At 46.3% G+C, this 26,900-nt stretch overlaps 1 protein-coding gene across 3 annotated transcripts in view; it reads right to left on the minus strand.

The window, feature by feature from the left end:
* Positions 1–15: 15 nt before the first annotated feature.
* The window catches only part of LOC117409454 (serine/threonine-protein phosphatase 6 regulatory ankyrin repeat subunit B-like), a 32,139-nt gene continuing 5,254 nt past the window's right edge, over positions 16–26,900 (minus strand). The window contains exons 2-28 of one of the 3 annotated variants that reach the window (XM_034015557.3): positions 23,259–23,342; positions 21,941–22,019; positions 21,655–21,725; positions 21,161–21,364; positions 20,019–20,106; positions 19,250–19,392; positions 18,262–18,474; positions 18,093–18,171; positions 17,547–17,661; positions 16,493–16,575; positions 15,876–15,939; positions 15,388–15,456; positions 14,648–14,788; positions 13,912–13,995; positions 12,734–12,845; positions 11,664–11,738; positions 10,291–10,492; positions 9,229–9,316; positions 8,779–8,899; positions 8,156–8,372; positions 7,905–7,992; positions 7,710–7,793; positions 6,821–6,966; positions 6,568–6,650; positions 5,715–5,797; positions 5,200–5,291; positions 16–4,488 (exon numbers count right to left, since the gene is read on the minus strand). In XM_034015557.3, coding sequence (XP_033871448.2) covers positions 4,229–4,488; positions 5,200–5,291; positions 5,715–5,797; positions 6,568–6,650; positions 6,821–6,966; positions 7,710–7,793; positions 7,905–7,992; positions 8,156–8,372; positions 8,779–8,899; positions 9,229–9,316; positions 10,291–10,492; positions 11,664–11,738; positions 12,734–12,845; positions 13,912–13,995; positions 14,648–14,788; positions 15,388–15,456; positions 15,876–15,939; positions 16,493–16,575; positions 17,547–17,661; positions 18,093–18,171; positions 18,262–18,474; positions 19,250–19,392; positions 20,019–20,106; positions 21,161–21,364; positions 21,655–21,725; positions 21,941–22,019; positions 23,259–23,342 — 3,168 coding nt within the window. In that variant the 3' untranslated portion in view covers positions 16–4,228. Of the gene's footprint in view, positions 4,489–5,199; positions 5,292–5,714; positions 5,798–6,567; positions 6,651–6,820; positions 6,967–7,709; positions 7,794–7,904; positions 7,993–8,155; positions 8,373–8,778; positions 8,900–9,228; positions 9,317–10,290; positions 10,493–11,663; positions 11,739–12,733; positions 12,846–13,911; positions 13,996–14,647; positions 14,789–15,387; positions 15,457–15,875; positions 15,994–16,492; positions 16,576–17,546; positions 17,662–18,092; positions 18,172–18,261; positions 18,475–19,249; positions 19,393–20,018; positions 20,107–21,160; positions 21,365–21,654; positions 21,726–21,940; positions 22,020–23,258; positions 23,343–26,900 lie in introns of all 3 variants that reach the window. The other 2 variants (XM_034015546.3, XM_034015565.3) reach the window with 2 other exon arrangements.

Below are 26,900 nucleotides of genomic sequence, written 5' to 3' on the forward strand. Positions count from 1 at the left end.
AACACACACTGAAGATGATATTTATATTATATTTTAATATATATAAAACAGATAAAACATAACCAATGCAAGGCCATTTGCTTATTTAACTACTGTATCAGGAACTCACACAGTTAGCAGATTGTCACAACTTTCAATGGCCTTTTTAACACTGACAATTTCATACCGTCTGGTTCTCCAGAAACCTTTTTTTTTATTTTTTATTAGTCAACACCACTGCTTCTGCCTCACAAAACAATTGCTCTGTACAAAAAAAGTTTTACATTTATAGTAATTTCTGCACCCTGACAAGTTTATGAAACAAAATGGTTTTTACATTCAACAGAGAGAGAGAGAGAGAGGGAGGAGTGGAGGACCTTTTTATTATTTTTTAACCTACAATCCTCCCTCCTTAAATTAAGAAAATTCACTGGTCTCATATTGCTTTGATATCACAGAAATTTTTTTAATAGAGCAAACAGAGATCTTAAGAATACAAAGAGTGTAAAAAGGCACTGGACAGTTGAGTGAGAGTGGCACGTGGGTAGGGTAGGGTAGGGTATCTAATCTAATCAGAACATCCCCACAAGCTTCCAGAACTAGCACACTGTGTTTCCTCTGTCCAATACAACTGTGCTCAAACCAGGTCTTGGGTAATTAACACTTCTGTTTTAAACTATAGAAACAGAAGCTCAAGAAAGGCAGTCATGTTGGGATTCCAGGCAGAGACAATGGGACCTGTTTTTGCCAATGTCCAAGGAGGAAAGACATTGGCTAGAGGAACCATTTCTTGCTAGGTTTCTACAGTAAAAAGATATTTAATTCCTCTCTGCAGATCAGAGCACAGTGTATCTAAAGAGCTTGTTGACTGATCCCACTAATCATCAGCTGCCTCAACAGGATTTCAGGACAGTGGAAATGCAGCGCTGGAGAAAGCTGGAGCCCCAGGCAGTACAATCCCTCATTGAGACACAGAGCCAGCCACCTGGCACCCACAGCTCGCTCTCTCAGAGAGGAGAGGGGAAGAGAGGCACCAACACTGCTGGCTGCCTCTCAGGAGGACCAGTCCAGATTCAAGTGTGGCAAACTGCAGCCCCGGGTCCTTCCAGTCCAGGTCTTTTCTCCAATCCTATTCTAAATTGTTTAAGTGTACTACAGTCAGCACTCACATATCCAACCCTATACAATGTTGACTTCAGTGATGGTTAAACGCATGCGACGCATATCTGATTATTGCATTTTGGCCAGTTCCAACCCTTGTCTGTTTTTCAGGGAACACAAAAATGATACAACATCAAAAATACATATCTGAAAAGACTTTTAAAATAAGTAGACTTTGATTTAGATGTACTGTATTGCTTTTGTTGGTACAGTACTATATTTTCAACAGAAGTGTTTTAATTCAGAACAATATGATAATGAAAATATCACTTGCCAAAAGACGACACGTGGATTGTAATACAGTATATACTTTTAAATCCGATATATATTGTAGCAGTATGTAAAATTCCGTTTAATGACCCAACAGCAAAATTAAGTAAAAATGTTACTTTTGCACGGAACTGCATACGACGTGAAACGGCATACGACGCAATTGAGCAAAAGATAAAAAATAAAAAAAAAGACGCAGTTTCCAGAATTAAAACAGTATCCAAAGTAGCAGAATATAGTGCTTGATAAGGCCTTAATGTCACAGTTCAATTGCAAATGAAAATGCACAAAAACAACTAAAGATCACAGATTTTAAAAAAATACATCACAGTATCTAAAACTGCTACATTACCGTAGCTTGTCTCTGCTTTGTTTTGGCTACATTTGTCAGGTGCAAATAGAGGAAGAGCTTTGTAACTGCACAGGGTCTCACTATTTACCGCAAAAAAAACCCACAAAAAAACACAAACAGTAAAATACAAAGCAAAATTCTGTAAAATACAACAAAGATATAATTAAAGATAAAGATAAAATATAAAGGAATTGCCACTGTCATGCATATTCATGAGCAGACAAAACTGGGGCATGGTTGGGTAGTGGGTAGATTTATTGTCTGTATCTATTAATAGCAACTACTTTCAGACTGATTTGGCATGCAAAAACACGGGCTGCGACGGATATTCAAATAAATTGTAACATTGAAGAGGTGGGCTTTGTATCAGAAAACTGGTGATGGAGTCGGAAATCATGTGTGACGGGTAAGTGCATTCATTTGTTATTTTCTATCTATCTATCTATCTATCTATATAAATAATGGGGATTGATTTTATTCTTAATACAAGGGCGGTAAAACACGACTGACATGTATCTGGGTAACGGATATCCGAGTGCTGACTGTAATTAAAAAGCTGCATCCTGGTCCTAAACTGGTTTATACCCCGCTAAGAATTTTCAACAAATCTCCTTTGACACTCAGTAAGATGCAAACACAACCAAGCAGCTTTTCAGACACTAATAAAACGAAAGACCTCTACTGGTAGATCACAGGTTGGAAAGACTTGAGGCTGCAGTACAGTACAGTACAGTACAATCCTTGCCACAGACACGCTAATGGAGGTGCAGGTTTGACACACAATTAAAGTCCACACCATTACAGGAAGGGTACTAACTAGAGTTAGAACACTGCTGAAACCTGGATGGTGTGACACACGGATGGGCTGCTACAGAGTGGAATGGGGGAGAGGTAAAGAAAATAAAGGGGAAATAACCAAGGATTAACACATTTTTTGCTGCTTTTTACATCACAGAACATGTCTTAATCTTTTGGTTTGCGACACTGGAGTGATCCCCATTGCTAGGAGCCTCGTGTGCAGGATATATCAAGCAGGCAAGACACAGGAAGGACTACAAGAATACTGCCACCCTTGCCCACACAGTGAGCGAGTAGCTGAGCTGTGGGATTCACACAACTTACAAAACCTTGGACGACAATGTTGTCCCGACATCCTCAGCGAACACATTTCTTTATATAAATAATGATAAATCGTACCTTTGACACAGAACCCAGTCACGCTCACACACACACACACTGCAGAGCTGCCAAAACCAAGCTTCCCTCTCAGACAAGAACAGATCACTCCCAACAGAGGGGATTGGCAAAACCAGTTTCTGTATGTCACTAAAGATTTCAATGTGCATTACATTTGCATTGAAAGCAATAAACAAATGACTTGTCTTGTTTCTTGACAGTACGGTATTTTCAGTGATGCATCTGCCTGTCCTGGGAACCGATCCAGTAGCTGGAGAACAGCTACAGAATTCAGAAGGCAACGCTTTGGGATTTTAATAGAAAAGCAACAACGCTCTGCCCGGCAATATACCCTAGCATCTCTGCTTGGTCTTAAATACTAACAGTCACACTTTCATTATTAAGTGCTCACTCTCTCGTCCACTCACCCCCCTGCCGCTAGTCCAACAGCTCCCTAGAAGGCATACCATTTCAGAAGGTTAAACAAGGTCCCTGTGTGAAGAGTAGGAATGCTGTCTAGTGGCAGTTGTCCAAAGTTTCAAAGAAATTATTATTTAAAATGATTAAGCGACAAAAACAAAAAACAAAATCTAAAATCAAAACGATGATTCTTCCCCACTGTGTCGGTCCTTTTCCTGCAGGTGGCGCTGTGCGGGTGTGTCCGTTGGAGCCGTATGATTCAATACAGAGGGACCCCCTTTCACAAACACCCTAAACCGCGGTGGACGAGGGGTCCCCTGCTGGAGCAGAAAACACATGGTCAGTTAGCCAGCTTTAAACACATGGGCAGAGCTAGCCAGCTTCAAACACACTGGCAGAAGACTACAATGACAGGCCGCCCCCCTCCCTCCTTGAAACTAGTGGGTTGAGGATGACATCAGCCATGTTTCTACTGACATACTGGAGTCCTGGGCTTGGCCTGGGCATCATCTCACAAGGACAGGGACTTTGACAGCAGAAGAACTGAGAAAACAGGTTAACTGTTTTCTGGTTGGTAACAGCCTATACTGGTTTATAAAAAGAAAAAAAAAACACAGCCCAGGTTTACACCAACTAGATTCACAGACATCAACTAGTGAGCTGTAGAACGATACAGTAAGACAGGACTTTACAGTCTCTGCTGGAGACCAGCATAGCTCCCAGCTCTGGGTGTTGGAGTTTCCTGCACTCTTCCCCCCACCGCGTTGAGAATTTGGATCCGTTTAGCATTTCTTGGGCTGTGCAGGGAGGGAGGCAGGCAGGCAGGCAGGCTGCACTGAAGCACATGAAAAGGTGTTGCGTCGTTGAGTCTCAGAAGGTCTCCGAGTCCGAATCATTCTCCTCCGCTTGGCTGTTCCTGCTCTGGGGAGGGGGGGGCTCGCTGGAGCAGCCGTGACCCCGGCGAGCGTGAGGGTCCCGCACATCACAGCCCCCCCTCCCCGATCGGCCAGGCTTCAACATAGGGGGTCCCGAGCTGCAAGGGGAGCACAAAGGCATCATGGTAGCCAGAATGAGGGCCAGGCAGTCAGCTACGTCTTTGTTAGGAGCACAAGCCAAGGCTGGGGTGTGACCTGGGGGGGCACAGAGCAAGAAGACAAGAGAAAAGCATTCCGTTAGTACGGGGGGGGGGGGCACAGACACATGCAAACAGGACGAGACAGAGAGGGGACAGACAGAGACAGACTGACTTGTGGAAGGACCAGCAGAGAGTCCAATAAGGATACAGGTTTCTGAAAGCTGTTTTCTCAAGACAGATGCAGACAGAAAGAACAGACACAGACATGCAGACTGCGACGGGTTGGGACACTGTCATGAGTCATGCGAGCGAGCGCAATTACACAGCCAGTCTGCAGAGGGAGCCAGCATGGCAAGGACAGAGAACTCTTTAGATTCCACAGTTCAAAAATGTCAGGGCCTTTAAAAGACACTATGGGGCTGCAAAATAAAGTAACCACTGCTGTGGAAAAAGGTGTCAGTGTGTGAGTGTCAGTGTGTGTACAGTAGGTGTCTGTTTAGGTATCTGTGTGTCTGTGTCTGTGTGTACAGTAGGTGTCTGTTTAGGTATCTGTGTGTCTGTGTCTGTGTGTACAGTAGGTGTCTGTTTAGGTATCTGTGTGTCTGTGTCTGTGTGTACAGTAGGTGTCTGTTTAGGTATCTGTGTGTCTGTGTGTGTACAGTAGGTGTCTGTTTAGGTATCTGTGTGTCTGTGTCTGTGTGTACAGTAGGTGTCTGTTTAGGTATCTGTGTGCCTGTGTCTGTGTGTACAGTAGGTGCTGACATACCGTTCTCATCGAGTGCCTGTACGCTCGCCCCTCGAGAGAGGAGCAGCTGGACGACCTGCTTCAGTCCGTTCCTGGCAGCGAGGTGGAGAGGACTGGAGACCAGGGAGAGGGAGAGAGGGAAGATTAGAACCACTCATAGACCACGAAATTCAGGAACTCACCAGAGAGCCTTACCCCCGCTTATCCAACCTTCTTGAGGACTAGGAACCTTGCCCTGTTCCCGAGCCTCGTGAAATCCCAAGCTGGATCCAGTGAACAAGATATCTTTAATCTTAAAAACCTTTACAATGACAACAGTCACAATAAGACCTTGATTATCGGGCATCACCTTGGTAGTTGACCAGTAGCTGTCAACTTCCTGACACTCTCCACTACCATACAGTAAGACCCTGCTTATTGAAACACTCGACCCACACAGACACAGACACAGACACAGAGTGCGAGTGTGTCCTGCAACCCTGCGGACCCCCTTGTTAAAGACATGCTGACGAGAGCGGAGCCGAGCTGGGACTCACGTCTGCAGGGCTGCGTTGGTGGCGTTGATGAGGTTCTGGTCCTCTATCTTGCCAAGAATCAACAAGGCACATTTCTCATGGCCCTGCAGACGAGAGAGAGAGAGAGATTTCATTGTACAAAATACACATAAATTCTCTCAAGCCGGCAGAAAGAGAAGGAGGTTTCTTGATGAAAGGGAATGAGAATAAACAACACATCTAAAGAAGTTATATTATTCTTAATATCCACTGCATTAACTGTAGAAATGCTTGTATGACTTGGCATGCCAATAAAGACCTTGATCAAGCGGTCAAACTGTTTATTCAACCTTCACTAGAAGTGTGTTTAAGATTTATTATTATTATTATTATTTATTTCTTAGCAGACGCCCTTATCCAGGGCGACTTACAATTGTTACAAGATATCACATTATTTTTTACATACAATTACATTATTTTTTTACACATTATTATTATTATTATTTTTTTTACATACAATTACCCATTTATACAGTTGGGTTTTTACTGGAACAATCTAGGTAAAGTACCTTGCTCAAGGGTACAGCAACAGTGTCCCCAACCAGGGATTGAACCCACGACCCTATGGTCAAGAGTCCAGAGCCCTAACCACTACTCCACACTATAGTCTGATACATTGTGTTCTTAATCGTTTTTACACAAGGCAGACACACTTTCCTTATCTCAGTAATAATGCACGGCCCACTCAACATAACTTATTCATTTTATGTGATTTTAGTACTACCATGACAAAAAGTTTCCTCATAGTAAAAGGATAGCGAAGTGTAATAAAGCATGCTGAATCACACAACAACAGCCCCCCCCCCCCCCCCCCCCCCCCCCGGTGGACACGTACGTTACTGCAGGCCAGGTGGAATGCTGTGTTCTTGTTCTCATCCCTCAGGCTCAGGTTCGCATTGGCACTCGTCACCAACACCTCTGGAAAACACCGGAGCAACAAGCAACCAAAAAGAGTCAGAGACAGACTGACAGACAATGAGACAAACAAATACAGATAGAGACAGACAGACAGCTCTGAGAGACAGAGACAGAAAGACATACATACAGACAGACACGGAGGGAGGGAAGCAGATGCGTGCGGCTCCTACCTACAGCCCCCGCCCGGCCGTGCTCTGCCGCCATCATGACAGCGCTCCTCCCTGATTGGTCGACAGTGTTGACGGGCGCGCCGTGGCTCAGGAGCAGCTGCACACAGTCCACGCTATCGGAGAAGGCAGCCGCGTGCAGGGGGGTCCTGGGGAGGAGAGGGGTCCGCAGCACATCAAACACTGCAGCTAGACTCCCACACCCTGCTCCCAGGCTTTCAGAACTTCCCTGGTTTATTATTATCAAAATGACCAGGAGTTTGAACACAGTCAGGCCTTGCTAAATCTGAACAAACTGATCACACTTCTCATCACAGCGAAGTATGTTAGTTCACTAATGAGACTAGCTCCTGATCAGTTTAAAAGTATGATAAGGTAGTTCTGAACCCCAGGACTGGGTGCAGGAGAGCTACTGTAAGTTTCCAGCTCAAGGCATCACAACGCTTGCATAGATTCTCCAGCAAAGGCTGGCAGTGCCTACAGACTAATTTGAATCTGCAGCAGCACGGTAGCTGGAATGCTTTAAAAAGGAATATAAAATTAATTAGTTAAGTTTCTGCTAACCTTTTAGTCACAGCTTCTATTTGCTATGACTAACTGTGCACTATATGGGCAATGTTTAATTCTTTTATCGTTTCAAGTATTGATGGTGCTGTTCTGTTTGTGATGAAAGTATTTTATATGTGCAGTCTGTGGGTATAATTTTAATTACGTATTTTTTGGGACGGGTGCTCATTGGAAGCTGTCTTTGCTGCAGTTGGAAACTCTTTGGCGTCATGGCTGTAAATGAACTGTTTTTGTACCTGTTTTAATAAAGGGATGGATGGATGGATGGATGGATGGATTGATTGATAGATAACCAGGCAGCGCTGCAGTAATGCGGAGCTCCTACCTGCCCTTGATGTCTCTGCATTCCACGATGCCAGAACCCAGCGTGTCCAGCAGGATCGAGGCACAGCTCTCGTGATTCTTTATCCTGCAGAGAGACTCCAGTCAATGAGACACAGACACAGTACAGAGACGCAGTACAGAAGCACAGTACAGAGACATGCCAATCAGACACAGTCAGAGATGGAGAGATACTCACACAGCGCAATGCAGCGGGGAGAAGGAGTTCCCCTCAAAGCTGCGACACGCTTTCTGTTCCAACAAGACCTCCACACAGTTCTCGTGACCTGGAGAGACAGCCGGGAAGGGGGTCAAAGCCTTGAACCTCACCACCCCTCAAATGAGTGTGTGAGTCAAGCAGACAAGCGTTTCAGCTAGTGCCTTCACCAGGGTTATTACTGAGGTTAAACTAGAAGAAACGGAGTGAAGCAGACAAGCGTTTTGTCTCACCGTTGTAGCAGGCCCAGTGCAGCAGCGTGTAGCCCTGGCTGTCCCGCAGTGCAGGATTCCCCTCGGAGAAGGTGTTTGGCAGGAAATCACAGAGCCACGTGGCCTGGCCTCGCGCCGCAGCAAAGTGGAGAGCCGTGCGACCGCGACAGTCACCCAACAGGTATGAGGCCTCCTGCTCCATCAGCAGCTGAACACAGTCCTCGTGACCAGTTAGGATCTGCAATGTGAGAGAGAGGGAGAGAGGGGGAGTGTGGAGATCAGAGAGAGAGAGAGAGGGAGAGAGGGGGAGAGGGGGAGTGTGGAGATCAGAGAGAGGGGGAGAGAGGGAGAGAGGGAGAGAGGGAGAGAGGGGGAGTGTGGAGATCAGAGAGAGAGAGAGGGAGAGGGAGAGAGGGGGAGTGTGGAGATCAGAGAGAGAGAGAGGGAGAGGGAGAGAGGGGGAGTGTGGAGATCAGAGAGAGAGAGAGAGAATGTGGAAGATAAAGAGAGTACCCTCCATTGTGATATAGACATTAAAAGAGAACAAAGGCTAGGTGCCAATAAAAAGACAGACATTGACAGGCAGACACAGACACACTCACAGACAGCCAAACAGACCAAGACACAGACACAGACTGGCTCACCCCCAGATGCAGGGCGGTACAGCCCTGTGAGTCCACTCGGTCCACCCTCGCCTCCTTGTCCAGCAGCAGCAGATCCACAGCGTCCATGTGACCATTCGCCACCGCAAGCATGAGGGGGGTCCTGGAGAGAGGGGTAGGTAACAGCACAGTGAGAGAGCTTTCCAGTGCTTACCTCTGCTTTCACTATGTGTACCGCGCTTTCATGCGTTATTACACTTTGCTACAGTTTTCCTATAGGAAACTTTTAAAAGGGCAGGATGGGAGCTTACACACTTATTCAGGAACAACACCTTTTCATAGATAATGGTCAATTTAGAAATACTAAAAAATGAAATAAATCCAACGTTAAGAAGACTCCACATTAATATCATGAGGGATGATGTCCATCGAATGGTGCATACTAAAGCTGTAATTCTATCAAGGGGTTCTGGTAGCAGAAGAGAGACTCACTGTCCTCGGGAGTCAGCGACGTCCACAATGTCTGCACTCTCAGCGCCCTCTATCAGCAACTGCAGGCACAGCGTGTGTCCATTCATTGCTGAGGAGACAGAGGAAGACAAACCAAAGCTGAACACAATATGTGTGCCTGTGTGTCCCTGTGTGTGTGTGTGTCTGTCTGTGTCCCTGTGTGTGGGTGTGTCTGTCTGTGTCACGGTGTGTGTGCCTGTGTGTCTGTGTGTCACTGTGTGTGGGTGTGTCACAGTGTGTGCTTGTGTCACGGTGTGTCACTGTGTCTGTCTGTGTCACGGTGTGTGCCTGTGTGTCACAGTATGTGCTTGTGTCATGGTGTGTCACTGTGTCTGTCTGTGTGTCCCTGTGTGTGGGTGTGTCTGTCTGTGTCACTGTGTGTGCCTGTGTGTCCCTGTGTGTGGGTGTGTCTGTCTGCGTCACGGTGTGTCTGTGTGTCACAGTGTGTGGGTGTGTCTGTCTCACGGTGTGTGTGTCTGTGTGTCACGGTGTGCCTGTGTGTCACAGTGTGTGGGTGTGTCTGTCTGTGTCACGGTGTGTGTGTCTGTGTGTCCCTGTGTGTGGGTGTGTCTGTCTCACGGTGTGTGTGTCTGTGTGTCACAGTGTGTGGGTGTGTCTGTCTGTGTCACGGTGTGTGTGTCTGTGTGTCACAGTGTGTGGGTGTGTCTGTCTGTGTCACGGTGTGTGTGTCTGTGTGTCCCTGTGTGTGGGTTTGTCTGTCTGTGTCACGGTGTGTGTGTCTGTGTGTCCCTGTGTGTGGGTGTGTCTGTCTCACGGTGTGTGTGTCTGTGTGTCACGATGTGCCTGTGTGTCACAGTGTGTGGGTGTGTCTGTCTGTGTCACGGTGTGTGTGTCTGTGTGTCCCTGTGTGTGGGTGTGTCTGTCTCACGGTGTGTGTGTCTGTGTGTCACGATGTGCCTGTGTGTCAGAGTGTGTGGGTGTGTCTGTCTGTGTCACGGTGTGTGTGTCTGTCTGTGTCACGGTGTGCCTGTGCGTCACAGTGTGTGTGTCTGTGCGTCACGGTGTGCCTGTGTCACTGCTTACCTGCCAGGTGCACAGGGGTCCTGCCTCGGCTCTTCTCCGTCACGTTGACGGAGGCCCCCTGGCTCAGCAGAGCCTCCACACACTCTGCGTGTCCGCGTAGAGCAGCGAGAGACAGCGGCGTCCTGCCCCCCTCATCCACAGCGTCGAGGTCCGACACGGACTGCAGCAGCACATCCAGAGCCTGCGCGTGCCCGTGATACGCCTGCGAGACACACGAGGGCAGCACTGAGCAACAGGAAAACATTCCCAAACAAGAAGGAGGCCAATAGACCCCCGGTAATCCATGCAGATTGGGACCGATCTGAGCCCGAATTAGTGAAAAACACGGATTAGACGAAATTGAGTTTACTGTTTGGGAAATCTCTGCGCTATTAATTGAAAACTCAAAAAAAGAAACAATACAAATAAAATATAATGTCCCAACACTAGTCAAAATATATACTGTACAAAATCAGCGTTGTTCAGAGGCAGAGAGAGCTGGTTTAAAAATCTCACTGATCTTGCTCTGTCTTTAATTGTCGTAGCTCTTCATATTCAGACTGCCAGGCTAAGAGAGTCTTAAATCTGCTTTCTGTTCGCTTGTCACTGGTTTTAGTAACTACAATACAGTACTGTCCATTGGCTTGCACTATACTGTACTCCACTGAACTGAATTCAATTAAATGATGACCGTCCACGGATTAACGGGAGTCTACTGCAGTATGATTCAGCATCAACAACGTGTCTGTCTCCAGTTCATGTCTAACTGTCTCAGCGGGTCCTGGTTTCTGTGCTTAATGTATTTGCTTGGGTTTGTCCACTCCTTTTAAGATTTTAAAGAACTCTCAAGTACCTCCAAGTATTTTTTTTGTCCCAGGGTAAATAGATTGAGGCTCCTCAACCTTCCCAGCTCATTCCTTTAAGCCCTGGGAGGGATCAGTCTGGTTCCCAATACTGCACATCAGGACCAGTGCGCAGATCAAGAGCACGCTGCAAAACTGCTTGGAACTTCCGCATAAGAAACCAAAACAACAAACCTATTGAAAACTTGATTTGAATACATCCAGAACTAGAATTTAGAAATAATTGAAAGAAACGAAGTAAAAGTTAAATCACAAACGTTCCGGCAAGAGGTCTTTTTCAATGTCTTGAATTCAGGAGTACCCCCCCAAAGTTACAGCAGCCAGGAGCCCGCTCTCCAGTTTTAAAAGCTGTGTCAGCTGTGGTTGTCGTGTAACTACGAGGCTCTGCTGTCCCTTGTGTTTATTTAGATAGCAAACGCTATACGAAAGAGCCAGGCTCATCTGCAGTAGTAGTTACAGAGCTTTTACCTTCATCTCACCTCACCGACAGGGCACAGACTTTGTAAGCCTGCCCGTCCTACACACACTCACCGCAAGGTGCAGGGGGCTCCTCACTCCACCCGGAGATCCTGAATCCTCTGGACTGCTGTGAGCCCGGTCCAGGAGCTGCAAGACAGCAGAGTGGCGGGTTATTCCTGAAATATGAATTACTGTAGACCCTCCTCAGAGTGAGCCCTGCCACATCCCTTTACAGGCCTGTCAGGGAGAGAGAGAGGCAGAGGGAGAGGGGGGGGGGGGGGGGAGTGTCTGGAGAGCCAGCAACCCCACCATCATACAGGCGAGAGACAGATTCACATACCATCTCCAGGGTGCTTTGTTGGCGATCTGAACACACAAAACACAGGAAATAAAACAAGTTACAAATAAATCAAGAACAGACTGCTCTCTTTAACCCTTTAAGGTACAAGAGACAGATGTGTCCCATCGAAGCAGGGTTTAAAATGTACTGACAGGTCATCATACTTGAAGCAGTGACTCTCTCCGACTAAATTCACATGACCCCATATTCCTGACCTCTGACCTCTCACCCAGACTTCCTTCCAATGACGCCCCTGCAGAACGGAAGTCAGTGAGACCACTCTGCACATCACAACAGGAGCTACTGTACACACACACACACACACACACAGTAAAACAACTGTGAACCGAGCTAACAACAGCTCTGCACTGCAAACAAAATAGTCTGCTACAAAAGGGACTTTAATAAAAAATAAAAAAAGACAAGATTCACACCAGCTGTGCAGGACACCCCCCATTCTGTTTGATTTCAATCAGGATCCCCCAGGAGCAAGAGGATATGTAATATGTGTAAACAGTTAACAGCAAGTAAGTTAACATCTTCACACCTGTAGGACCTCAGACGTCTGTTTTGTTAAAATGCATTTAAGATCTGATATTTTTCAATACATCAGCAAATCATGAACACACTTGCTATTTACTCTTCAGACGGTTTGAATTAAGTAGCGGTAAATGGTATTTATTTTCTCTGTAGCTACACCCAGCCTGGTGTAAAGGGCTTTGTAGCACATCACAGTGCAGCAGTGTTTGTGGAGGTGCAGTACCCCTGCCAGTGGGGAAGGTGGCGCTGTTCAGACACTCACCAGCTCGAGGCAGTGCCTGTGCCCGTAGGCTGCAGCGTAATGCACGGCGCTGTAGCCCTGCTTGTCTCGGATTGACGGGTTTGCTTCGTTCTGCAGCAGGAACTCCAGACACCTGAGAACAAGACACAAGAGACGTGAGAGTTCACTGTGTGTGTGAGAGTGAGAGGGTGTGTGTGTGTGAGTCTGAGTGAGTGACAGCGAGGGTGTGTGTGAGAGTGAGAGAGTGTGTGTGTGTGAGTCTGTGAGTGAATGAGAGCGAGGGTGTGTGTGTGAGTGAGGGTGTGTGTGAGTCTGTGAGTGAATGAGAGCGAGGTTGTGTGCGAGAGTGAGGGTGTGTGTGAGTCTGTGAGTGAATGAGAGCGAGAGTGTGTGTGAGAGTGAGTTAGAGCAAGGGTGTGTGTGAGAGTCTGGAGTGACTTCCGCATTGAGGGATTTAAAAGCCACTTGATAGTGAATTTATTTTACCCCGGGAGCAGACATTTTAACTGTCATACCACAGGGGAGTCCATAAACTGACACAGTGAAATGAAACTAGCAAATTCCCCTCAACTGTCACGTACACCTGGCCTTTCCTTGACCCTACCGAAGACGGAATCACACAGATTGCATTATCAGTCGCTGTGCACACTGGGAAATGTATTTGTTTGTGGAGTCCATTCTGAGGTTAAATCCTGCCCAGGACTACAGTCCCACAGTTCCCTGCAGAAATGACACGTCTATGAAAACATGCAAAGCTAAATCTAAATGATTTTATATCAAAGAAAGTTAAGACAAATAATCACAGTTAAAATCAGAGTGGTTTTAGTTTGATCACATTAATGATTAAAATCACCCTGTCAGATTGTTACAGACTGGTACTTGACAATTGTGTAGACAAGGACAAACGAGGGAATGCTTTGTTTTCATTAATTACCGCATTCTTATTTAATTGAACTTAAAGACAACCTACAGTGACGTACCGGCATTTCCCAAATACCTGCAAAGCCCTAGTAAGATTGTAATAAATTAGACGACACAGTCCTGTCGTGAGAGGCACTGCCATGTTAGTAATTGTTTTAAACAGCAGCAGAATATGTTAGTCACGCCAGGATTGCCCCGTGCGGGTAGCAGCCAGGCAGACAGAGCAGGGGAGGGATGGGGTGTTAGTGTGGGCACACCGGCATGTCTATTTCACTTACAGCGAGGCTTCCTTCTCTCTCTCCTCCTGGGATCCCTCACTCTCCTCCACCGCTCCGTGCGTCTCCCCCAAAATACCGCGCCTCCTTCACAGACCAATCAGACAAGAGCTCTTTTCAGGATTTTTCTTTGATTTTTTTTTTTTTTTTTTAAACTAGCCCAGTGCTTGTTTAATTTAAACCTAAACAATCTTAAGGCTTGATAACAATGATCTGTCATAAAACATGTTTTAAAAAACATCGTTTTCAGAAATAAGGAACATAGTTTTCCAGATTCTGCAAACCTCATATCAGTGCACCGAATTCCACAAAGTTATACGTTTACGGAACGTGGTCCAGAAAGTCTCAATTATCACGGGTCCCCCCTTTTTCTGTTGGCTCTTATGCTTCAATTTGCAGGTATTTCAAAGACAATGCCACACTGCTGAAAAGTTGCAGCTTCTTTCCTGGAGTACCTATTCACCTTGTGTTAAGTTGTAGATCAAACTCACTCTCAACAGTGGTCTAGCTGCAAATCAAACCTCCAGCATAGGAACCTGCAGTTTATCAATAACGTTGTACTGTACCTGAAATATCTGCATAGCTTAATGTGAAAAAAACAAGTGAGAACCGAGCCAAAAGATTTTCAGCTCAGTAAAAGGGGGACCAGTGTGGATGCTAACTGAGCCGCCAGGAGGTGAGAGAGCGACTGCAACGCTCCTGCTGCTCACACGCCCTTCCTGTAGAGCCGTGCTCTTACTTCCTGTCCAGGTCAGAGGCCGCTGCGTAGTGCAGGGCACAGCGGCCCCAGTCGTCGGCTGCGTTCACGCTGGTTCCCGTGGAAACAAGCGTCTCGATGCACTGGAAGTGACGGCTCGCCGCAGAGTAATGTAGCGGGGTCCTGCAATGACACGTCAGAACTTACTAACAGCACAAGAGTGGGGAGGACTGGCTGAGCACTGCAGCTTGCTGAGAGCACAAGAGTGGGGGGGACTGGCTGAGCACTGCAGCTTGCTGAGAGCACAAGAGTGGAAGGACTGGCTGAGCACTGCAGCACTGGGGCTTGCTGGGAGCACAAGAGTGGGGAGGACTGGCTGAGCACTGCAGCACTGATGCTTGCTGAGAGCACAAGAGTGGGGAGGACTGGCTGAGCACTGCAGCACTGATGCTTGCTGAGAGCACAAGAGTGGGGAGGACTGGCTGAGCACTCACTGCAGCACTGATGCTTGCTGAGAGCACAAGAGTGGGGAGGACTGGCTGAGCACTGCAGCACTGGTGCTTGCTGCCTGGAGTACTTACTCCGAAAGGCACCAAAGTTGACTACAATCATGTTGCGGTTTTTCCTTGGTCATGCTGTGCATTTACCAGAGTTTGCCATGTCTTAATATGCTTTCCCATACCTTTCTGTGCTTTACATTTACCATGCTTTTACTGTGCTTTATAACACTGCTGTGCTTTAAGAGATGGGGTGGAGGGAGTTTGTTAATAAAGCCCACTCACCTTCCACATTTGTCCTTCTTGTTAAAGTCCGCCCCACTGCTCAGAAGGAGTTTCACACAGTCAACATTTCTGTAGGAAACGAAACAAAGTTCAGAGCACTGCACACAGCTACTGCACCTCCAGCCTCACACAGAAGGGGGCAGTGTCGTACATGACAAACTTGCTGTTCTCATGTCATTACATACAGCTGCTGTATATCCACAAGAATGAACATTGAAGTGACAGCAACAGCGTTTTAAAGATTGTAAAGATTCAGCTGAGCATTTATACCCACTGATGGATTCTCAACTGCAGTTCTATTTTTGTGAACTTAAACAAAGCAGCATGACCTCTGTTCTCTAGCTTCACTCGCTGGTGTAAACATTTAGACTCAAAGTCTTTTTTAATGTGTTCCATCCATAGCTAAGCATATTGGACAATATTGATAATCAGATGAAAGGATAATAAAAATTGGACAGCTCTCACACTCGAAGAGGTCGTGAACTCACCCTCCGGCGGCCGCAGCGTGCAGACAGGTCCTTCCAAAGCTGTCCGGGGTGTCTATCTCAAAGCCTGCAGACAGGACCGACTCGTTACTGAACGAGCAAACAATGCTATACTTTTGGCCTGGCGTGACAAAGAAAGAGACAGACAGAAGGATATAGAGAGAGAGAGAGAGAGAGAGAGAGAGAGAGAGAGAGGTGAGAAAGACACGTTAGAACAGAAGAAAGAGGGAACAAGAGAGAGGTGGAAGAGACCAAATGGAGAGTGAAGGAGAGAAGAGACACACAAACTGCAGTCCCCATGCCAGGTTAGAAGTAAGACTCCTCTATTGGGTGTTCTGGAGAGAGGAGAAACCCACTTGTTTCTTATTAAGCCGTCAGTAAAACCTGGAACGACTCAAACTGCTCTGAAACACGAGTCTTCCTGCAATCCCGGGCATGAGAACAGAGGAAGAGTCCTCAGCCTTGACATTTTGATAAAAAGAAATAGAGAAAACCTTGTGTATCATTAATCTCCCACATCCAACACGTAAACACACAGACACAGACACGCACACACCCCCCTGGTGTTCTACATCAATACATCTCCTTCTTAACCCACCCCCACCACCCCCACCCCTTACCTGAGGACAGCAGCTTGCGGCAGCAGTCAGAGTGAGCCTTGAGAGCAGCGAGGTGCAGTGGGAACATGCCGTGGATACCACGCCTAGACACAGCACAAAACAGAGAGGAACAACAACAGTGACGAGGGCAAACATCCACCGCCAGCAGGGGAATGTCACAACACAAGGACATTTACCAACTAGTAGTCTAGGTGCCGCCTCAACGCAACCTGGTCTAACAGCCTCTTATTTGTACTCTACATGTCTGAGAATATACCCAAGCATTTGGTTTTCCTTTTTGATTCTTTCCCCCACACTGTCTGGTTACAGAGTCAGTTACAACACCAAGGTATTTCTCGTGGCTCTGTTCTGGTTCTATACAGCAAGGTATTTCTCGTGGCTCTGTTCTGGTTCTATACAGCAAGGTATTTCTCGTGGCTCTGTTCCGGTTCTATACAGCAAGGTATTTCTCGTGGCTCTGTTCCAGTTCTATACAGCAAGGTATTTCTCGTGGCTCTGTTCCGGTTCTATACAGCAAGGTATTTCTCGTGGCTCTGTTCCAGTTCTATACAGCAAGGTATTTCTCGTGGCTCTGTTCTGGTTCTATACAGCAAGGTATTTCTCGTGGCTCTGTTCTGGTTCTATACAGCAAGGTATTTCTCGTGGCTCTGTTCCAGTTCTATACAGCAAGGTATTTCTCGTGGCTCTGTTCCGGTTCTATACAGCAAGGTATTTCTCGTGGCTCTGTTCCAGTTCTATACAGCAAGGTATTTCTCGTGGCTCTGTTCTGGTTCTATACAGCAAGGTATTTCTCGTGGCTCTGTTTTGGTTCTATACAGCAAGGTATTTCTCGTGGCTCTGTTTTGGTTCTATACAGCAAGGTATTTCTCGTGGCTCTGTTCCAGTTCTATGCAGTACCACCCATTTGGTGTTTGAATCCTACATTTTGTATTTATTAACGTTAAATTTAGTTTTTGTCGGCTACACCCCCAAGGTCGACTTGGTAACTAACTGACTGACAGCTTCATGGAGTTCTTTACTGACTAATGGATTCAGCAGCGTCACTGTTGCTCACTTTGTGCTGTCGGCTCCGTTGGTGATGAGAGTGTTGATCAGGAGCTCGTGCCCGTGGCGGGCTGCGATGTGCAGAGGGGTGTTCCCATCCTTATCCACACAGTCGATCTCTCCACCTGCAACACAACAGCAAGACCACGTCACCCACCACTAAACCACATCCCTCAGCAACCCAGCCTCCATCTCTCCCAGTCCCTCAGCAACCCAGCCTCCCTCCCTCCCAGTCCCTCAGCAACCTAGCCTCCCTCCCTCCCAGTCCCTCAGCAACCCAGCCTCCCTCCCTCCCAGTCCCTCAGCAACCCAGCCTCCCTCCCTCCCTCCCTCCCTCCCAGTCCCTCAGCCTCCCTCCCTCCCTCCCTCCCTCCCTCCCTCCCAGTCCCTCAGCCTCCCTCCCAGTCCCTCAGCCTCCCTCTCTCTCCCAGTCCCTCAGCTCTAAGCACTAGACCACACTGACTGCGTCAGGAATGTGCAGTGCATGTATTAAACGCTGAGATACAAACAGTAACAGGATCTGTGAAAGCAACTGGGATTTGCCCTGGTGTCTCACCGTTCTGGATGAGGGTCTGTGAACGAGTGAAGCGGCCGTGCACAGCAGTCATGTGGAGGGGGCTCTTCCCATCTCGACTCTGCGGGAACAAGAACGAGAGAAAGCATGAGAGCGAGAGAGAGAGAGGAGAATCACACTGCTGCCACAGACCCAGACCCCAGAGACACACCTGCATGTTGACATCGGCCCCGTTGTTGACGAGGAACTCCAGGCACAGCGCCCCGTGTGTGGAGGCCGCTGCGAAGTGCAGGGGGGTGAAGCCCTTGTTATTGGGCTGATTCACGTTGGCTCCGTAATCAATGAGCTCGCTCACCACCGCGTCCTGCCCATTGAAACAGCCGATGTGCAGAGCCGTGTTGCCAAACGCATTGGCTTCATCAATCTGGAGACAGAGCGTGAGAATGAGGGGGGACAGAGTGAAAAGGGGGAGTAATCCCATAGACCTGGATTACTTCCCATCACTAATCTATATTATGCCCTTAAAAACTATTACAATATCATCAATCGTCTGACCTCCCTTTAACATTTATGTAAAACTACAAGAAACTATGTGAAAATGTTTCTTACACAAAAAGGTTTTGGATAGTGTCTTTAGTGCACTGGCATTCCTGGTTTACATGCAGGGTCAGGCAGTTCTACAGGCCCAAGGATAACTTCATTAAAACACTGACCCTTAACTGAGGTCCACAGTCCTATACTCTCAAGGCCTGGAGTATCATACCTCTTATCTAGTCTTTTCTTTTCTGTTCTGTTCCAGTATATCCATATCTTATGAAAACCATGCAGATTTCAAACAAACACTGGTAAATACACAGAGGCCTCAGGAAGCACAGACTTTTCAATCTATCTTTTCAATGCAGACTGCTCCAGTGCTCTCAAATACATTCCAAGAACCACTCTGTAAAACACCCCAGGGATGGGAATAAGACTCCCACTGCAGAGCAGTTTGATCCTTTCCTGGTTTTACTAGGACTTTAATAAGACATACCTGAGCTTCTTACCTTCAATACGCTGCGGCTAATCAAGCTCTTAGTAAAACCTGGAATGGGTGAAAGTGCTGTGCAATAGGAGGCTTATTTCCATCCCTGAACCTGAATTTAGAAGTATTGAAATTGAAACATTTTAAAAAATTTAAAGAAGAATGCCGAAGCGCTGACCTCCACAGATAGGTTGAGCAGGTGCTTGACCACCCCGAGCTGCCCATTGGAGGCTGCAGCGTGGAGGGGGGTGTAGCCACGCTTGTCCTTGCAGGAGATCTCCGCTCCGTGGTTGATCAGCAACGACACCACCTCCAGGTGACCTGGGATCAGACAACACGAGGGTTCAGGGTCAGCAGCAACGGTGCACTGAGATCAACCACCCGACACGCAGGTCACCATCCGCTGTGGATCAGCATGCATGTGCTGGCCCTGCCTGCGTCATGCACAGTAACCTCAAATGATCAATTACAATGGTCTATTTTGTTAAAAGATAAATATGCAATGGGATAGGGAGAGTGTGTATTCATATCAACTACAACGAGCTGTGTCATGCTCTTGGTCTTTTCTCACAATGCAAACGACACACACCTCCATTAGGAAACGACACATCATTTAAAGAAATGTTCATGATTCACTGATGCATCCCTAATCCCAGTGTGTTCAGAGTACAGAGCTCTGATCAGAACTTCACAAGACACACGGTCAGAAAAGCTGTCCAGTTCATACCACAGATTCCTGAAGTTTTCTGTCAATTATCCCCCAGATGCATCAATCCACAGTGGCGTGACCGAGCTATTGTACAAATGTACTGAGAATCCCATACTGTCCAAGCAATTAAACCCCCCTTACAGATCTCATTAGAAGCATGAGATGGAAGCTATTCAGTGGAGTAAAGGCATGCCCTTGGCACTGCTGTGCAGCCCTGCAGCCCCACTCCCACTCTTACCCATGTAAGCAGCCCAGTGCAGTGCACTCCTGTCCTTCTTATCAAAGGCGTTGATATTGGCTCCCTTTTCTAAGAGCAGGTTAACCATCTGAAACGAAGCGAGAGAAAAGACCAACATTAGCCTGCTATATTATATTAAACCAAAACAATAAAAAATAATAATGATCTGCTTCTCTTTTGCCTTTTTCATTGACTACAATTTAATTAATTGGAGAATAAAAATAAGTTTAATGAATCGTTTTTGTAATCTACCAGCGGTTTCTGTTGCTTACACATCTCTGATAATAGTGCAGATCGTGGGTCAAACCAATGTTCGTGTTGGGGTGCGTATTTTTTTTTTTTCACCAATGTTGTCCTTCTGGAGTCCTCTGAATGCCTTTTAATTGTTTGTTTTTTAAACCATTTAAATGCAAAGCCATAACAAAACATGTATACAGGCTTTTTTTTATTATTTGTCCTGCGGTTGCCTTTAATTAATTTTTCTGCACGCACTACTACTTTGTATATGCTGTAGAATACATGAATGTAAACATCTAACACAAGTACGTACAATACTCTTTCAGATAAACGTGTTATGATTTTGAATGTACGCTTCTTAAGGTCGGTATTATTGTCATTGCTTGCGCCCCGGCACCTCTTTCTTTACAAATTAAGAACTGCCACAGAGGTACGTCAAACCTTGGAACAGTCAAGAGCAAACATTCAACTGCAAGGCTTTCTCTTGAAGAAGACACCGAGAAAGACCTATAGTCTAAATGTTAGTCATTGAATTGTACACTGGGATCACTTTTTATATTACAAGCTAGATTTCCCATTTTTCACATCAGACCTCTGCAATACTATTTTTTTTTTTTTTTTGCATGGGCCAAGATGCAATTATAGATACGGCCATATATATTGATATAATATCCAATTTACATTCGACTCATCTGATTTTTTTTACCCAATCTGTACATTTCTGTTAATAATCTGCTCCTTATATCATTGTTACAGTTTACTGTATATTTAACTTTGTCATCCTGCTATAAATGTTTCCCATAGTGAAAGCATAGGTAAGCATTTTAAGACATTTACAACAAATAAAAAAAAAAAAAAAAGTGGCAAACCATGATTATCTAAATACATAATAAAACTCCCCTCACCTCCACGTGTCCATTGAGCACAGCGTGGTGCAGCGCCGTCCTGCCCCCCCGGTCTGACACGTTCACGCTGCTGAGCAGCGGGATGATGATGACCTCAGCGCAGCGCAGCGCCTTATTGGCCGCTGCCACGTGCAGCGGAGCCTGCCAGCTCTTGTCGCGCGCGTTGACGTCGGCAGAGTGTCGGATCAGCACGCGCACCGCGTCCTGGAACACGGGACACAAAACACGCAAACTGGAACAATGCTTACCTCCGAGTTTCATGAGAGATCAGACAGACACAGGGGACACAGAAGGAGCTATGTTAAACAAAAGTTCCAGAGTCCAATGTTTTTTTTTGTGATTTAACATGTGGGGTGCAGGGTGACTCAAAGTCATTCTGCAGTTTGAGCAGACAGATGTGCTCAAATTCATGATCCTCTCGACCAAACTGCACGAAGCGCATTAACTAACAAAGGGATTTGGAGCTCAAAGGCTTGTCATAGCAGAGCACTCACCTCACTGCGCGACGCCACGGCTCTGTGCAGGGGAGTCAGCCACATGTTGTCCTTGGCGTTCACACGGGCACCTGAGACACAGAGACAGCATCGTGAGGTGAGAGAGAGAGAGAGAGAGAGAGAGAGAGAGAGAGGAGAGATAGGTGGGTCTGTTTGTGTGAGGGAGAGGTGGTGGAGAGAGGGACAGGGTGCAGGTAGGATGGGACTCCCAGGGAGGTTCATGGAGTATGAGAGATGGTGAGAGAAAGTGAGACAGGGTACGGGAGGGTGAGTGAGATGGGAGTACCTGACAAGATGAGGAGCTCAGTGATCTCTGCGTCCCCCAGGAAGGCTGCAGCGTGTAGGGGGGTCCGTTTCTCAGAGTCCTGGAAGAAACAAGAGAAGGACGTTCTCACCCAGCCACGTGAAACACACCAACAAGAGAAGGACGTTCTCACCCAGCCACCATGAAACACACCAACAAGAGAAGGACATTCTCACCCAGCCACGTGAAACACACCAACAAGAGAAGGACATTCTCACCCAGCCACATGAAACACACCAAGAGAAGGACATTCTCACCCAGCCACCATGAAACACACCAACAAGAGAAGGACGTTCTCACCCAGCCACGTGAAACACACCAAGAGAAGGACGTTCTCACCCAGCCACCATGAAACACACCAACAAGAGAAGGACGTTCTCACCCAGCCACGTGAAACACACCAACAAGAGAAGGACGTTCTCACCCAGCCACGTGAAACACACCACCAAGAGAAGGACGTTCTCACCCAGCCACCATGAAACACACCAACAAGAGAAGGACGTTCTCACCCAGCCACGTGAAACACACCAACAAGAGAAGGACGTTCTCACCCAGCCACCGTGAAACACACCAACAAGAGAAGGACGTTCTCACCCAGCCACCGTGAAACACACCAACAAGAGAAGGACGTTCTCACCCAGCCACCGTGAAACACACCAACAAGAGAAGGACGTTCTCACCCAGCCACCGTGAAACACACCAACAAGAGAAGGACGTTCTCACCCAGCCACCATGAAACACACCAACAAGAGAAGGACGTTCTCACCCAGCCACCATGAAACACACCAACAAGAGAAGGACATTCTCACCCAGCCACCATGAAACACACCAACAAGAGAAGGACGTTCTCACCCAGCCACCGTGAAACACACCAACAAGAGAAGGACGTTCTCACCCAGCCACGTGAAACACACCAACAAGAGAAGGACGTTCTCACCCAGCCACCGTGAAACACACCAACAAGAGAAGGACGTTCTCACCCAGCCACGGTGAAACACACCAACAAGAGAAGGACGTTCTCACCCAGCCACCGTGAAACACACCAACAAGAGAAGGACGTTCTCACCCAGCCACCATGAAACACACCAACTACAACTAGGCTACAACAAGAACAATAACCATGATGATAATAGAATTAGTACTTAAGATTTACATCTGTCTAAACTTCAAGACTTTACAGTGTTGTATATAGTACATCACGCCTAATAATACTACTACTACTACTACGACTACTACTACTACTACTACTACTACTACTACTACTAATAATAATAATAATAATAATAATAATACTACAAACCAAAGCATTGACATCCTCTGTCTTATAGATCAGCATTCGGATTTCTTCCGGATCCCCATTAAATATGGCCTGGATCAGCGGGGGCTGGGAATGAAAAGAAATAAAGACACACAGTAAATAGATAGAAAGATCCAAACGTGGCACTGGAATCACAGAGCCCTGTGAGCTGCTGCTGCTGCTGCTGCTCGGGGAACGCTCAGATCCTCAGAGGAAAGCTCCAGAGCCCCAAACAGATTCACCTTTCAGAACAAAACAAGACGTCAAGGGACGTCTGAACGTGCTTGCATTAGAAATTCAGAATTCTGAGCACATCTGAGCTTGCTGCCTATACATACTGCGTCTAATCAAGCTCGTAGTAAAACCTGGAATGGCTTGCACTGCTTTGCATTAGGCGTCTGATTACCTTTCATTTCAATGTGAGTTGCCAAGAATCAAAACTGTTAGTACTGGTGAAAATGTAGGTTTATAAAATCGAAATGGGAAAGCCATGCAGATTAACCAGCTCTATGTGGAACTGTGCTGTTGTGTGTCTTCAGTGTACGCTACTGCACTGTACGCTTGTCTACATGACTTCCAGTAGTTTTACTTTCCACTGAAATGAATAATGAATGAGATGAGCTGATTCACAGTGAACTGAATTGTTAACCAGTAATTGTTGGTCAGCTTCCTAACAGCTGTACTGCAGGTCTTTATATAGCATGGCATTGTGGAAAATGTTACTCTACAGAGCTGCTGCAGCACAGGAGTGGAAATGCCCTGAACAGCACATGTTAATCAGATAAGGTCATATGCAAAGCTTACAGGAAAGCCAAGTCAGGGAACTGCATGGTACTGTATACCCAGTAAAAAAACATTAAAGATCACCATTAAGAGACACCCATCTATTATAATGAGACACCCATCTCTTATAATGAGAGACACTCATCTCCAGCACACAACATATCACATCTCTTATAATAAGAGACACACAAATCTTATAATAAGAGACACCCATCTCTTATAATGAGAGACACACAACATATCACATCTCTTATAACAAGAGAAGTTAACTCACTGTTAGTACATGATGCTGAACACTGTACTGTATTGGGAGCACTTCCCTAAGTCAACATTTTTTGAAGTGCAACTCGGATTGTGAAGCAGAGGGACAGATGTTACAAGCTGTTCCTGCAGAGTGTGAGAATGAGCAGAGTTTTGCAATCTGTATAATTGCCAGTATCTCTCACTCTCCGGGGTGCCGCTACTGTCAGTCCATCCCCACTCGCAGAGCCTCACAGTGCAGTGCAGCTCTCTCTCTAACACTCATGATAGTTTGGCCACGGTCCCTGGCAGCCTGCCCGCTGCTTGCCTTTAATAGCCTGTCTCCATCCTCCAGGAGTGTGTGAGCGCACCCAGGTGCACTCTAGGTCACTTCCTCCCAGCCCTGGCACAGCCTGCACACACTTAAGGGCCGGCTGAAAAACATTTGTTTTCATTCTTTGAACTCAGACAATCTGGTCTGCTGACTCCTCCTCCCTGTTTCTCTTAATATGGTAAAATACTCTCTTTGTGAGCAAGCATGCAGTGCAGCATGCACCACATAAGACACCCACCAGGGGGGGCTCAAAACTCCTGCTATCTACAGTGTCCTGTCGGTATGACAGACAGAACAAAAATGAAACTGGTATAACTTGCATTACGTGATAAATCAGAAGTTAATTGTGTGGAATGTAAAATATGTGCTTTCAGAACATGAAAAATGTAATGTGTCCAGCGAGTTTATTTTACATTATATTAATAAAGAGAATTAAAAAACAGCAAAAATCTCTATATCCAAGGAAAATCAGGATCCAACAGAATTACTCATCAATCACTTGAAATACTTTAATAGGAGAAGAAAAGTCATTGATAAACTGAATTATAAAAATTGTGATTTTTCAGTTTATCAATGACTTTTCTTCTTTATTAAAGTATTTCTAGTGATTGATGAGTAATCCTGTTGGATCCTGATTCTCCTTGGATAGAGATGTTTGCCGTTTTTGAATTCTCGGTATTAATATAATTTAAAATGTGTGTGTGTGTGTGTGTAAGATACAAGCACAGGAACTCACAGGACCTCCACATACACTGTACCCAGAGATTTTCATAAAATTCCCCATTTACAAAACCGTTTGAGAACAACTTGCTAGTGTTGAGCAGGACACCACTACACATCACAGGGAGGAGCAGAAGAACAAAGATAAGCTGTTCTTCTCAGTGTGGATGAGTTCCAAAGGGCAATGGCTGGGCGCAGCGTTTCTTAAAGGACAACGGCATCTGAATGAGAGTTTCTGTGTGTTTAAACCCAAAACAGACCAGCAAACAAATAACATCTTTCATCTCATGTTGAACCCTGGACAGCGGCAATCACCACCACTACCAAGCTGTAGTCTTGGAAGTTCCCTGCGTTTATTCCCCTGAATGTCTGTTTCATTTTCAGTGTGTTTGCTTTCAGTCTGTCTGTCTGTCAGCTTGATATAAGACCTGGGGCAATGCAGAGCTGTTTTATTCCATGGAATCTGTATAAGAATGCTGAGAACTAGCCGTTTCACTTCCTCTCACAGTCACACAGCAAGAGAGGGAGGGGAGGGGAGAGGCAGATGAGAAAGAACAAGAAACCGCACCCAGTAGAGAGTGACAGAGTTCCATCTGATTCTACAAAGAAACAGTTTAGCAAGACACATGTCTGTGGACTTCCTTACAGCAGCCAGATAAAAACACAGAAACACGCTGTGAGACTGAGGAACACGACAGGGTCACAAACTCACACTGTTCCACTACAAACAACGCTGCTGTAGAACAGGGTGGATTCATGTCTCCAGAACTGGAACCCTGTCATTAGCTGAACAGTGTAGGTCATTATATATTTCATAATCAATACAATAAAATGCTGTCCACCGGCAGTCTTAAACACCCATTCATGTTGCAGTAATTTAAACTGCAGTGATGGAATGTTTTTTATCATGGCTTTTCTGAAACATTCCCAATATGTTCAAGTTAAAATGTTCAAACGCATGTATACCAGCCCCCCCGTGTCACAGCCTACAGTGATCACCCCAGTGCATCTGTCTGCAGTATAACCTCTCACATTCGCAGTCACAAATCCTCCTTTAACCCTAACCCAGCCTCTCCCAGGGCAGCACACACAGGCACCCAAACAAAGTGTCTGCTTGTGTCTACACAGACCTGGGAACAATGCAGAAGACAAGAGGACAGGCACTGTTTCACAGTGGCCAGGGCATCGCTCCAACAGGACCCCCTGCACACAGCACACTGTACACCATGTCACAGCACTGTACACTGTACACTGTAAACTGTACCCCGGTCACCTCCAATCGGAGCACATCACAAAGTCACACTGACACAGCCAGGGAGAGGGGAGCACAGCACCACACTGTCTGATTGCTGTCTGTGCTCATTGAATTAATCAGGCAAAGCAGAGGCTGGACACAAATTGTGAGCCTCAACTAAACAACTAGCTACCCTTATAGCTAAGGTTACACTTATACAGTAAAAGTGTGACTGCGTCAGAGCAGAGAGCAGTGTGACTGTGTCAGAGCAGAGAGCAGTGTGTCTGTGTCAGAGCAGAGAGCAGTGTGACTGTGTCAGAGCAGAGAGCAGTGT

This window comes from Acipenser ruthenus, chromosome 10, assembly GCF_902713425.1.
Source record: "Acipenser ruthenus chromosome 10, fAciRut3.2 maternal haplotype, whole genome shotgun sequence".
Taxonomy (NCBI): domain Eukaryota; kingdom Metazoa; phylum Chordata; class Actinopteri; order Acipenseriformes; family Acipenseridae; genus Acipenser; species Acipenser ruthenus.